We start from the raw sequence: 12240 nt of genomic DNA, 5'->3' as shown, positions 1-12240 counted from the left end.
AATACATTTATATGAACTTTAAATTAATTTGGTTGGTTAAAACAGTATTAAAGTATTGTAGAGACGAGAGGAGCAATCAGTGGTGTTTTTCGTGTGTTTAAGGATCAGCATAACCAAAGCATTTGTCATTTAAACACAGCTTAAAACATTAACATCCCCTTGCAAGACATGTAGAAAGATATGTTATACATACATTTAACCAGTCCATAACACTTAGCTATTGGCATGTAGCATTCGCCATCTCATTATTTCAGGATTCTTACTCGCCAAAGTTGCCATATTAAATTTAATCAAGATATAACCATTTGCAGTCAAATTATGACACAATGGTGAAGCCTGAAACGTTGCTGCCATGCCACACTCAGACACTTGAACTCTAGAAGGAGTACAATCCGTAGAAATCTTGCCAAAAATGTAATATGAACCAAAATGGCAGCTGTTCTGTTCTTGTCCTGATAATAATAGTATTATATATTAATAATTGCAGTTTCTATAAGGTATTTTGCTCAGGCCCTAAATATACACAAATGGTATTAGTATTTGTGTAGTTTGACAGAAATTGACACTAATGCATACTACACCAACGATAATTAACATATTGTTCAATTAATACATTTTTCTTGGATCAAAACTGAGCAGTATTATATGAAAAAACATTACATTATTTAAATGGCAGCAATGTTAAAAATGCAAAAACAAATGTGCAGACATTACATATTAAATATATATATATACTGTATTTACAAATTGATGTTACGCACAGTTCACATTTGATATTACAACATGCAGGCCATGCAGTTCTGATGAGATTCATGTAGTTGAGAAGCAGGAAATGCCTTCGCGTTGTTTCACAATGTGAATAATCAGAGTCAATTAAACAATAACAAATAGACTTGAACAAAATGATCTGATGTATTTTTATTTTTGAGAAGACAGTTCCTGCTGCAGAGTACAAAATCACAATAAAAGGTCTTAACTCACCGTCCAGATAAAGGTTCACGCCTCAAAGTAAAAAAATCAAATGCTCAATTGTTCTTTTCATCCAGTTAACCGCAAGCGATTGGAAGAGAAATTTAACAATCACTGTCAAAATACAGGAATACTAATGCAAACATAACAGTATGCTTTAAGCACACATACAATTGTTGTTAGTTAAAACTCACAAGTATGCATGCAAACACAGGGATACTGTATTGTTAAAACTTCCATATGATATGATAAAGTGTTGACAAACAGAACACGTTAATGTTGGGAGAGGGTTTTCAAGCTCTGGCTTCAGCTTGGCAATACAAGCCATGACTCTACTAGCCAAGGACTGGACTTAAATGGATCAGGTTAGCCAACAGATGTGTGAGCATGACTATGGACACTTTCACTTCTTTTGTCTGTGTATCTCTCACTCCCATTCCCCCAAAAATCTGATTTTATCCAAAAAATGCTGGAGGTGGGTTGATGGCCAGGAAAGAAACATTTTTCCTTGTAATAATATTGCAGGACCGCATTCCTCTTTGGCTCACTATACTTAAAGTCATTCTAGGTTGAAGACCAAAAAAAGTCTCTTCTTGCCATTTTTCATACTCATCTCTCATTTCGTTATTGGCGAGACACGGTCTGCCTCCGAAACACTAGTGAGGCAATTTGAAGTCTGAAATCTTTAGTCCTTTTAGCTATTTTATTCTTGTTAAAGGTGCCGTTTGCAAATTCCTCACAGTAATATTTATCAAAGCAAAAAATATCACAAGAACACCACTGGCTCGCTTGTTACTACCATTAGTGGTTTAACGGAACACATTTGTTAGACAATTGTCTATAGTTTTCACAATTACAAGGTTTATGTTAGGTCTGGGCGATATATGGAATATACTCGATATATCGCGGGTTTGTCTCTGTGCGATATAGAAAATGACTATATCGTGATATTCGAGTATACGTTCTCACAAAGTTTTTTTTCCGCTGCAGGCACTACACTACATGCGTTTTTCACTCTTTCTTGTCTCTCCTTCTCACAGAGAGATAAAACAAGTGCACCTTCTTACATACACTACCGTTCAAAAGTTTGGGGTCACATTGAAATGTCCTTATTTTTGAAGGAAAAGCACTGTACTTTTCAATGAAGATAACTTTAAACTAGTCTTAACTTTAAAGAAATACACTCTATACATTGCTAATGTGGTAAATGACTATTCTAGCTGCAAATGTCTGGTTTTTGGTGCAATATCTACATAGGTGTATAGAGGCCCATTTCCAGCAACTATCACTCCAGTGTTCTAATAGTACAATGTGTTTGCTCATTGGCTCAGAAGGCTAATTGATTATTAGAAAACCCTTGTGCAATCATGTTCACACATCTGAAAACAGTTTAGCTCGTTACAGAAGCTACAAAACTGACCTTCCTTTGAGCAGATTGAGTTTCTGGAGCATCACATTTGTGGGGTCAATTAAACGCTCAAAATGGCCAGAAAAAGAGAACTTTCCTCTGAAACTCGACAGTCTATTCTTGTTCTTAGAAATGAAGGCTATTCCACAAAATTGTTTGGGTGAGCCCAAACTTTTGAACGGTAGTGTACGTCACATACTGTCGCGCATGCAACGTCATACGCCCTCGCGGAGCAGACAGGTAGCAGCGTAGATAACGTTAGCTGTGATGCTAGCGGAGCGGTGCGAGTGGTAATACGAGAGAGAGAAGGTGCGAATCTGGTAACAAATTAAGGAATAATTAATTCCCAAGAAAAACAGCAGTAGTTTGGCTTCAAGCGGGAAGATGTCGAACAGACAACCGTAATACGTCAAGTATGCGGCAAAAGCGTCGCTACAAAATGTAGCATTACTGCTAATTTGTAGCATCATTTGAAAAGTCACCCATTGAGAATGAAGAGTGCTTGAAACTCCGCATGTCAACATCTCCAGCCGGTGCCACACCCAACAAAATGCCAAAGCAACCATTTCCACATCAACACCATATGGAAAAAAATGGTCAACAACAGAAGGAGATAACGTCCGCAGGAACCTACCACATAGCGAAGGACGTACACTATTTGATTTCCTATTATGCAGCTCATTTTTATTTGACAGTTATTGATATATCTTGTGTGACATCATGCACAAAAGTGCACTTAATTAGTTTTAAACTACTGTAGTGGTATTCCATTACCTTTAGTCTTTAGATAGCGGAAGAACTATATGACACATGTATAAGGTAATACAAATGTTATAAAACAATACTGTTACTATACAATACTGAGGAGCCCAGGCTTAGACTGAATATATATATGTGTACAGCTCCACTAATGGACATTGGAGTGTTACTTTCAAAGGCAAAATTAAAGTATTGTTAGAAACATAATTTTATATGGGATTTTATTGTATTGTATGTATAGTACATGTTCCAAAAAGAAAAAAGCATTAAACACAGTATATTTAAATATACTAAATGTAAAAAAGGGAATAAATATTCAAAATAAGATCATTAAATGAAATCTAGTTTGGTTACGCCATCATGAGCGCAACACAAGGTTGTAAAAGTTTCAAATACAATTCTAAACAAGATGTCAAAAGCAAACTGAAATCAAATACACACAGCTTAAAGATTGATCAATACCTATTTATGATGATTTATCAAAATATAAAAGAAATATACCTTAACAGAATGCTCATGATGGTTACACCAAAAAGTAACGCTATGAATCGCATTTTTCCAAGTTTTTGGGCCATTTTTATGCTATTTCCAAGCATCTCCTTTTTATTATTGTTGATTTTAAATGGTCAAACTAATGCATATTATATATACATTCCCTAGTAAACAAAAAAAAAGTCATATTTATTTTGATTGTTACATTTTGAAGTACATTTGTGCAGGTGGGTGCGAATGTACCCATTACCAGAGCTGTACACATATATATTTATTTATTTTCCACCTTTTTTGTAAGGGGCGCCGGAAGTAGGCAGACCCGTCAGCGATCCTGTTCTGTCTCCCTATAATGTTTGTCTGATTTTGAATGAGATTGTGCTGAAAATCTTAATTTCCCCTCGGGGATTATTAAAGTATTTCTGATTCTGATTAAAAAAAATGTGACGCCGCCATTGAGGCAGTGAAAGCCTTTGGTCATTGTCGTTAAAAATATAAGAACATTACATTTTAACTAATGTAACACTACTGTTCGGCGCTTCTTGACATTATGGTTATGTAATTGTATAATAATAATAATAATAATAATCATACACTTTGAAGACGGTGTCCTGCATGGGCGGCCTCATCGCGATAGCCGTTATGCTAGCACCGGCTAACATGACCAGGAAATTATATTTAATGTTAATATGAGGTATTTATACTTTCGAGTTTATTTAAAGGCACATGTCAACAAACAATCCCTGAAAAGTTACGAATGGAGGTTAATGTGACTTACTGCTGTGTGGTGGTGAGGAGACACGTTGTGTCCGACAGGGAAGAGGAGGAGGAAGAGGAAGGAGCGTCTTTCAAGATGGAGGAAGGAGACAAAAGCTTCCTTTTTAATATGATGTAGTCAAAACGCCTATATGGTTATATTTCTAATTAGTGTATACGTTATTATATGTTAATACAGTATATCATTTATGTCACATAAACACTAATTTCACTCATCGTTGTAGCATGCACGTTAACTGCTGAGCATCATTTTTACAGTCTTTTTATTCCATCAAACATAATAATAATAATAATAATAATAATAATGGATTAGATTTATATAGCGCTTTTCTATCAACTAGATCAGATCTGGGCAAATTAAGGCCCGGGGGCCACATGCGGCCCGTTAAGCTTTTCAATATGGCCCGCCGGGCATTCCCAAATAATTTTTTTAGATCTTTAAGATGGAAAGTGTAGCTGCCATTATGAAGTGCAGTGATGTTTTCTAATTACCATAAGTCTTCAACTATACAAAGTACTTCAATGGTTGGAATCTGCGCTTTTGCATGATGTTTTAGTGCAGGGGTCACCAACCTTTTTGAAACCAAGAGCTACTTCTTGGGTACTGATTAATGCGAAGGGCTACCAGTTTGATACACACTTAAATAAATTGCCAGAAATAGCCAATTTGCTCAATTTACCTTTAACTCTATGTTATTATTATTAATTAATGATATTTATCTTTGTGGAAACACTGATCATCTTAATGATTTCTCACAATAAATATATATAGGAAGGGCTACCAGTTTGATACACACTTAAATAAATTGCCAGAAATAGCCAATTTGCTCAATTTACCTTTAACTCTATGTTATTATTATTAATTAATGATATTTATCTTTGTGGAAACACTGATCATCTTAATGATTTCTCACAATAAATATATATAGAAACAGATAAATATCAATATGCAACACTTTATTTTTATATTTTCTCTAAGTGCACATTTTTCAAATTGAACATTTTCAAATGATCACTTCTAAGACAGTCTTGTGAAATCACAATATCCCATTTTAACTAGATAGCCACTAACATTTATTAACAAATCATGAATTACTTTGCACCATGTTTGTACAAATAATAACTCATGTAAAATACAAAAGTCAACTCAAATTTTTAAATAAATCATGTCACACTTTGAACTGGACCCAAAATCTGTTATCTGTTTCTTTGTCAGTTAGTGAAGACCAAGTCTTTAAAATATTTTCTTGGATTTTCAAATTCTATTTGAGTTTTGTCTCTCTTAGAATTAAAAATGTCGAGCAAAGCGAGACCAGCCTGCTAGTAAATAAATAAAATTTAAAAAATAGAGGCAGCTCACTGGTAAGTGCTGCTATTTGAGCTATTTTTAGAACAGGCCAGCGGGCTACTCATCTGGTCCTTACGGGCTACCTGGTGCCCGTGGGCACCGCGTTGGTGACCCCTGTTTTAGTGACTAGTGTTGTCCCGATGCCAATATTATTTTGATACTTTTCGGTACTTTTCTAAATAAAGGGGACCGGAAAAAATTGCACTATTGTCTTTATTTTAACAAAAAATCTTAGGGTGTGGCGGACCGGTACTTTTCAGAGGCGGTATGGTACAGAATATGATTCATTAGTATCGCGGTACGATACTAAAACCCATATACCGTACAACCCAACTAGTGACTATGGTAATCTACGTCACAGCAGCTCAGACGAGGCACCAAGCAGTGTGGGTGGGGAGCGTTTCCACAGAGTGTTTCCAGAGCGGCCAGCCTGAAACGTGAGTGCCAGGGACAGACGCGGAAGGAGATTTTTACAAGAAAGTTCTAAAGCTTAGTGATATATCAGATGTATCAGATTGTAGATGTTTTTTGTTTTTTTTACCCTTCACGTTCATATTTTGCTGTGTTTGTTGCATTTGGCTTGATTGTAAAATATGTCGATTGAGAGGGGGTGTGACGTTCATATGTTCTCAATATTCAGGGTTTTATCGTTCATAGAAAAATTTAAAATTCCATTTTTAAGGCGGTCTGTCATACTATTTTTAGCATTCAATCAGAATTTATTGTGAGGTTTTATATTAGTTTTCCTAAAAATAGATATACCAGCCCCAAGACACATTTTTTTCTCTAAATTTGTATGTAAAAATTAGGTGTACCTTAACTTTTGATACTTTTGGCAAACTATTTAAGGTTTTTTGAGCATCAGAAACATACTGGAATGATCAGATTTATGATCATTTATTTATTAGAGCACTTTAATTTCCATATTAACAACATAGCCATTATCTACCAAAATGTATTGCACATATATTTCAACACAGATAGACTGTAAAGCTACAGATATATTTCATTGTAACATTAGTAAAAGTAGAGAAAGTCAGTGTTGCCCCCCCTCCCCCCTGTAATATAGGTTTCTGTTTCAACAGAAACAGAAACCTAAAAGTAGAGAAAGTCAGTGCCGCCCCACCTGTAATATAGGTTTCTGTTTCAACAGAAACCTATATTACAGAGAAGGCTCCGACACGGTTATCCACACAGTGTGATAATAGTTGTTGTGGTGTAAAGTGGCTGTGTTGTGCCATTATGCTGTTGCGGATTTATTTTGTTGTGTTGTGTCATTAAGTTGTGGTGTTGTGAATTTATGTTGTTGTTTTGCGGCATAAAGTTGTTGTATTGTGAGAAAGAGGCCCTAATTGGGACTTCGGAATGCAAAAGTGATAGCCCTATCCTTGAGAAGAGACTACATGTCTAGCTCAGCGCCAACATTTAAGTTATGACTTAAAGCAGTTGTTTTTTTAGACACTTACACACAAACATCTCCTTTTATGGTCAGGGTGTGTTGTCCTGACTTAGCACACACACGCAGACAGACAGGAAGGAGGAATATAAAACTGATGGTTTGGCTTAATTTTCTTGACCTGACCTCCTCCAGGAACTGCAGTCCTCTACAATGACGCTCGCTTGTAATGAAGCAACTTTTGGTTCAGTAAAGCGTCTCCGACGTCTCTTTTGATCCAGCCGCACTGCCGTGTCGCCCTTCTGTCCGGACGAGGATGACAAGACCAGAAATACACATCATTATCGTTCACAATCCCTGTGTAAGACAAGAACACAAATGTTTTTCTTTTTTTATGCATTCTATGTCGTAAAATATGGCAAGTACAAGGTGGCTAACAACGCAGCTAATCGGAGTACACTATTATGCCCTTAAAGTGCTCCAAAAAAACATCTAAAAACCGCCAACAATATTCCATTTATAACTCGTGACCTGAATATTAACCAAGTATTAGCGATATTGTTATGCTGCTATATTGACATATTGAGCCGGTGAGCTGCTACGTTGGCTTTGAATTGGTAAAAGTTAATTCTAGATAATAAAATCATGCGTCTCACCTGGATAGTAGAAGGATGTGGACATTAACCTGAGAAGTTGGTCAACTCTGACCCGGGGATGGCGAGAAAGACACGAAAAGACGCTCGTTTTTTTAACGTGAGGATTAGGACGAGTCCTTCATCTAAACGGGAAGATTTAAACATCCCATCAGTCGACATCCCAGTGAGAGCAGACATTGTACAGTAAGTGAGTGTTTTAATAATGTTTATAGTTTGTATTTCTTGTTCAGCACTTGGCAATACTGCTGCATGATATATGCTTATTGTTTTTTGTCGAAAGAAATAGCGAAGGTTGTGATGAGTCTGTCTGTTAAAATTAGCAAAATACGTCAATGTGTGTGTGTGTGGGGGGGGGGGGCGTGGCCTGCGGACCTGCAGCGAAGCGGGGTGTGCCAGGACCGGCTTTGAGATCAGCGACAGGTGCGTAGATGACCCACCTGGGAGTGTTTAACTAATCACCTGTCGCTCTGTTAAAGGGAGCAGCCGGGAAGGAGAGAGAGATTGGAAAGGCGAGCGAGAGCGAGACGGACATAAGAGACGATGGCTGAAAAACACACCATGAACGCAGCTGTCATGTCCGTGATTGGTGGTCCGAAGAACCAGGAAGCGCAAGACTTCCACAGTCAATATTACGTTGTTATGAATGTGCCTGTTAATACATATACAAAACCCAAAACCAGTGAAGTTGGCACGTTGTGTAATTCGTAAATAAAAACAGAATACAATGATTTGCAAATCCTTTTCAATTTATATTCAATTGAATAGAAAGCAAAGACATGATATTTATTGTTCGAACTGAGAAACTTAATTTTTTTTTTTTGTTCTTAAACTGTTCGACAATTTGCTCACGCATTTGTTCACAGAGTGGTGACCCTCACCCCATCCTTGTTTGTGAATGACTGAGCATTTTATGTAAGCTGCTTTTATACCCAATCATGGCACCCACCTGTTCCCAATTAGCCTGTTCACCTGTGGGATGTTCCAAATAAGTGTTTGATGAGCGTTCCTCAACATTCTCAGTCTTTTTTGCCACTTGTGCCAGCTTTTTTGAAACATTTTGCAGACATCAAATTCCGAATGAGCTAATATTGGCAAAAAATTAAGTTTTTCAGTTCGAACCTTAAGTATCTTGTCTTTGCAATCTATTCAATTGAATATAGGTTGAAAAGGACTGGAAAATCATTGTATTCTGTTTTTATTTACGAATTACACAAGGTGCCAACTTCACTGCTTTTGGGTTTTGTACTTACAGCGTGCATATAAACGATGAAAAAGGTTGAGTTTTTTTGGTGCGTTTTTTACACGGAACGGAGCGACTCCTATTGGCTCCATTGTTAGCTGACTTTTGTTAACTTTTATTAATGAGTTAGAATTAGGGATGTCCGATAATGGCTTTTTTGCCGATATCCGATATTCCGATATTGTCCGACTCTTAATTACCGATACCGATATCAACCGATACCGATATATACAGTCGTGGAATTAACACATTATGATGCCTAATTTGGACAACCAGGTATGGTGAAGATAAGGTCCTTTTTCAAAAAATTTATAAAATAAAATAAGATAAATCAATTAAAAATATTTTTTTGAATAAAAACAAAGTAAAACAATATAAAAACCGTTACATAGAAACTAGTCATTAATGAAAATTAGTAAAATTAACTGTTAAAGGTTAGTACTATTAGTGGACCAGCAGTACGCACAATCATGTGTGCTTACGGACTGTATCCCTTGCAGACTGTATTGATATATATTGATATATAATGTAGGAACCAGAATATTAATAACAGAAAGAAACAACCCTTTTGTGTGAATGAGTGTGAATTAGTGTAAATGGTGGAAGGAGGTTTTTTTGGTTGGTGCACTAATTGTAAGTGTATCTTGTGTTTTTTATGTTGATTTAATAAATTAAAAAAACGATACAGATAATAAAAAAAACGATACCGATCATTTCCGATATTACATTTTATAAAGCATTTATCGGCCGATGATATTGGCAGGCCGATATTATCGGACATCCCTAGTTAGAATGCATGAAAAACAAGAAAAACATACCCGTGCTTGTCTCCCAAAAGGATCGTGAATAATATGCAAAATTCCCAAAAAGTGAAGTTCCCTTTTAATGCTGATAGATCTTGGATTAGCTCAAAATTGCGTCATGGTTACTCAGGGTTAAGTTGGCACTCTTCCTCAAACGGAAAAGGTAGCGTTTTCCTTCATATCAGGGTCAAAAAAAGGGTTAAACTTTGTGAAACAGGTGCAACCTTCAAACCGCAGTTGTAATTCATTGGGGTTGTTAGACAAAGTCGAAACAGTTTTGTTGCATGCGGTGAATAATAAAGTTGATTTTAATTTCAATCATAGCTTAGTTCTGAATAGACATTATTAGGATATGATATGAAGGAATAAAGAAAAGTTTTGTGAGCGTGGACAAAAGTGATGTTCGACTTTGTGGATGAGTCCGAACTAGGTTTCTTAAAAGGCGGACAGAAAAGGTCATTTCCTGCCTCCAGTGGCTGCAGACGTCCTTCCAAGCTCCCTCGCTCTCTCGGTGGCCGACTCCACCGCGTTCATGGTCGATGCCCTCAAGCCTCCTCTCTCCAGAGCGTGAAGCCCGTAGATTGTGGTGCCGCCCGGTGTGCACACCTCGGCACGGAGCTGAGCCGGATGCTTTTTGGAGTCTCGTAACAGTTGACCGGCACCCTGCAACAGGCGCCAGTTAAGACACTTTTCGTACGATTCCGATTTTTGATTTTTTTTTGCCAAAATTGCACGTAAGAAACTACTTTGTTTGTCAAAACCGTAACTCACCAGAACTGTCTGAGATGCAATACTTTGCGCCAAAGTGCTGGGCATGCCCATTTTAACTGCTCCTTCTGCCAGCGCCTCTGCAAACAAGTACACCTACAAAGAGAAGTAACACAAATCAGTCATTTCGAAGCCACATCTTTCAGCCACATATTTGTAGCCAATAAGGCCTTCTGATCGCGATTAATTGCCTCCAATTACTGTAAGACGTAGCAAAAAGTCAACTCCGCTGCTGCAGCAGTTGCAGGTTTCTGGAGGTAACCGTTGATTGCTAGCTGGCAGCTAGCTGGGTCAGAGTGGTAAATATAAATATATATTGTGTGTCAGTTATATATTTGTTTTAAATAAAGCGTGGTTAAAAGATTTCGGTGTGAGTATAAGTACTTTTTGAGCACATTCAAAAAGCTTGCAATTGTTTGACGGCGCAATGCGCACCCTGAACTCCATTGTAAAAATGTGTTTCTACATTGTAACGTAACGAGGACTGTAACTGGTTTAAATACTGAGTAGCAATTATTTCAGGGCAACAATTATATGTTCAGGTAAGTGCATGGTAAAATACAGAATTGAAAAACAAAAACAACAAAGTTGCGTTCTATTCCCGGACTGGTAAAATCATGGCATAATAACTTAAAAATAAAGACAACTTCAGATTGTTTTCTTTGTCTTACTTGGCCAAAATAAGAATAAGCACATTCTGAAACTGTACATATCATTAAAAAACCCTCTTGACAAAACACTTCGTTAGTTGAAAATTCTGAGGAAAAAAATTGGTGCAGTTTCTAAAACACCATGAAAAACACAATGAACTTAGACTTTGTCTGAGTGTTTTTACAAATCATTTAAACTTTAAGCACTTCCTGTTTAGAATTCTCATATTGGCAGTTGACCACTCAAGACCTGTTTAGAAAATCAACCGAGTGTTTCCTCAAACCGTCGCATTGGTGATATCCGCAACTGCCACAACACATTCATTTATCATCATTCAAATATTACACTTGTAATGTAAACAAAACAATTATCAAAATGACATTATAGCCAAAATCAAGGTAACATAACTACAAACTTAACCAATGTGAACATGGTAGATTTAAGCATAAAATAGAACAAACAACAAATGTAGAAACACATATTTTTTACAATGGAGTTCAGGGTGCACATTGCGCCGTCAAACAATTGCGAGCGCTGCACCGAACTCGAACTAATACAAAAATGATGGTCATGTTGACTTAAGTCTTTGCATCTTACCGTTTTGTTATTTTATCTGTTGAGTGAATCATTGACACATAAAGAAGGTATTGTGCGTCGATACAGCATCAGTCTGCCGCCATCTGCTGCCAACCACAACAGGAGCAGCTGATTGCTCGCACCTGGTCTGATTGGAGTCGGGGCAGCCAATCCAGAGTGCGCTTAAAGTCAGCTGACACGTCATTTTTAAGCACTGTCATGTGTGACGTGGGTTACACTTGAATTGCTATCCAAATATATGTACATATCTTAAATAACCACCAAAGTATTTACTTTGTATACCAACATCATTCATGTACACACCAGATATCATTGATTTGATCTTTTTACACTGACGTGGTCCAAGGTTTGTGGTTGCATTCTGGGTAACGAGTTAAAA

The 12240-nt window shown here is 37.0% G+C and overlaps 2 protein-coding genes across 6 annotated transcripts in view; both read right to left on the bottom strand.

Annotated features, from left to right (window-relative positions):
• eef1db (eukaryotic translation elongation factor 1 delta b (guanine nucleotide exchange protein)) overlaps positions 1 to 7353 on the bottom strand; it is a 20954-nt gene extending 13601 nt beyond the window's left edge. The window contains exon 1 of one of the 3 annotated variants that reach the window (XM_062027957.1): positions 7333 to 7353. The gene's annotated coding sequence lies outside the window, so the exon portion shown is untranslated. Of the gene's footprint in view, positions 1 to 981; positions 1026 to 4403; positions 4484 to 7332 lie in introns of those variants that run through there. The other 2 variants (XM_062027958.1, XM_062027956.1) reach the window with 2 other exon arrangements.
• The window catches only part of pycr3 (pyrroline-5-carboxylate reductase 3), a 26569-nt gene that overhangs the window by 3595 nt on the left and 10734 nt on the right, over positions 1 to 12240 (bottom strand). For 2 of the 3 annotated variants that reach the window (XM_062027961.1, XM_062027960.1), the window contains exons 6-8: positions 10617 to 10709; positions 10313 to 10508; positions 7333 to 7448 (exon numbers count right to left, since the gene is read on the bottom strand). In XM_062027961.1, coding sequence (XP_061883945.1) covers positions 7393 to 7448; positions 10313 to 10508; positions 10617 to 10709 — 345 coding nt within the window. In that variant the 3' untranslated portion in view covers positions 7333 to 7392. Of the gene's footprint in view, positions 1 to 7332; positions 7449 to 10130; positions 10509 to 10616; positions 10710 to 12240 lie in introns of those variants that run through there. The other variant, XM_062027962.1, reaches the window with a different exon arrangement.

Source organism: Entelurus aequoreus, linkage group LG19 (assembly GCF_033978785.1).
Source record: "Entelurus aequoreus isolate RoL-2023_Sb linkage group LG19, RoL_Eaeq_v1.1, whole genome shotgun sequence".
Lineage (NCBI taxonomy): Eukaryota > Metazoa > Chordata > Actinopteri > Syngnathiformes > Syngnathidae > Entelurus > Entelurus aequoreus.
This window is presented reverse-complemented; position numbering and strand designations above follow the sequence as displayed.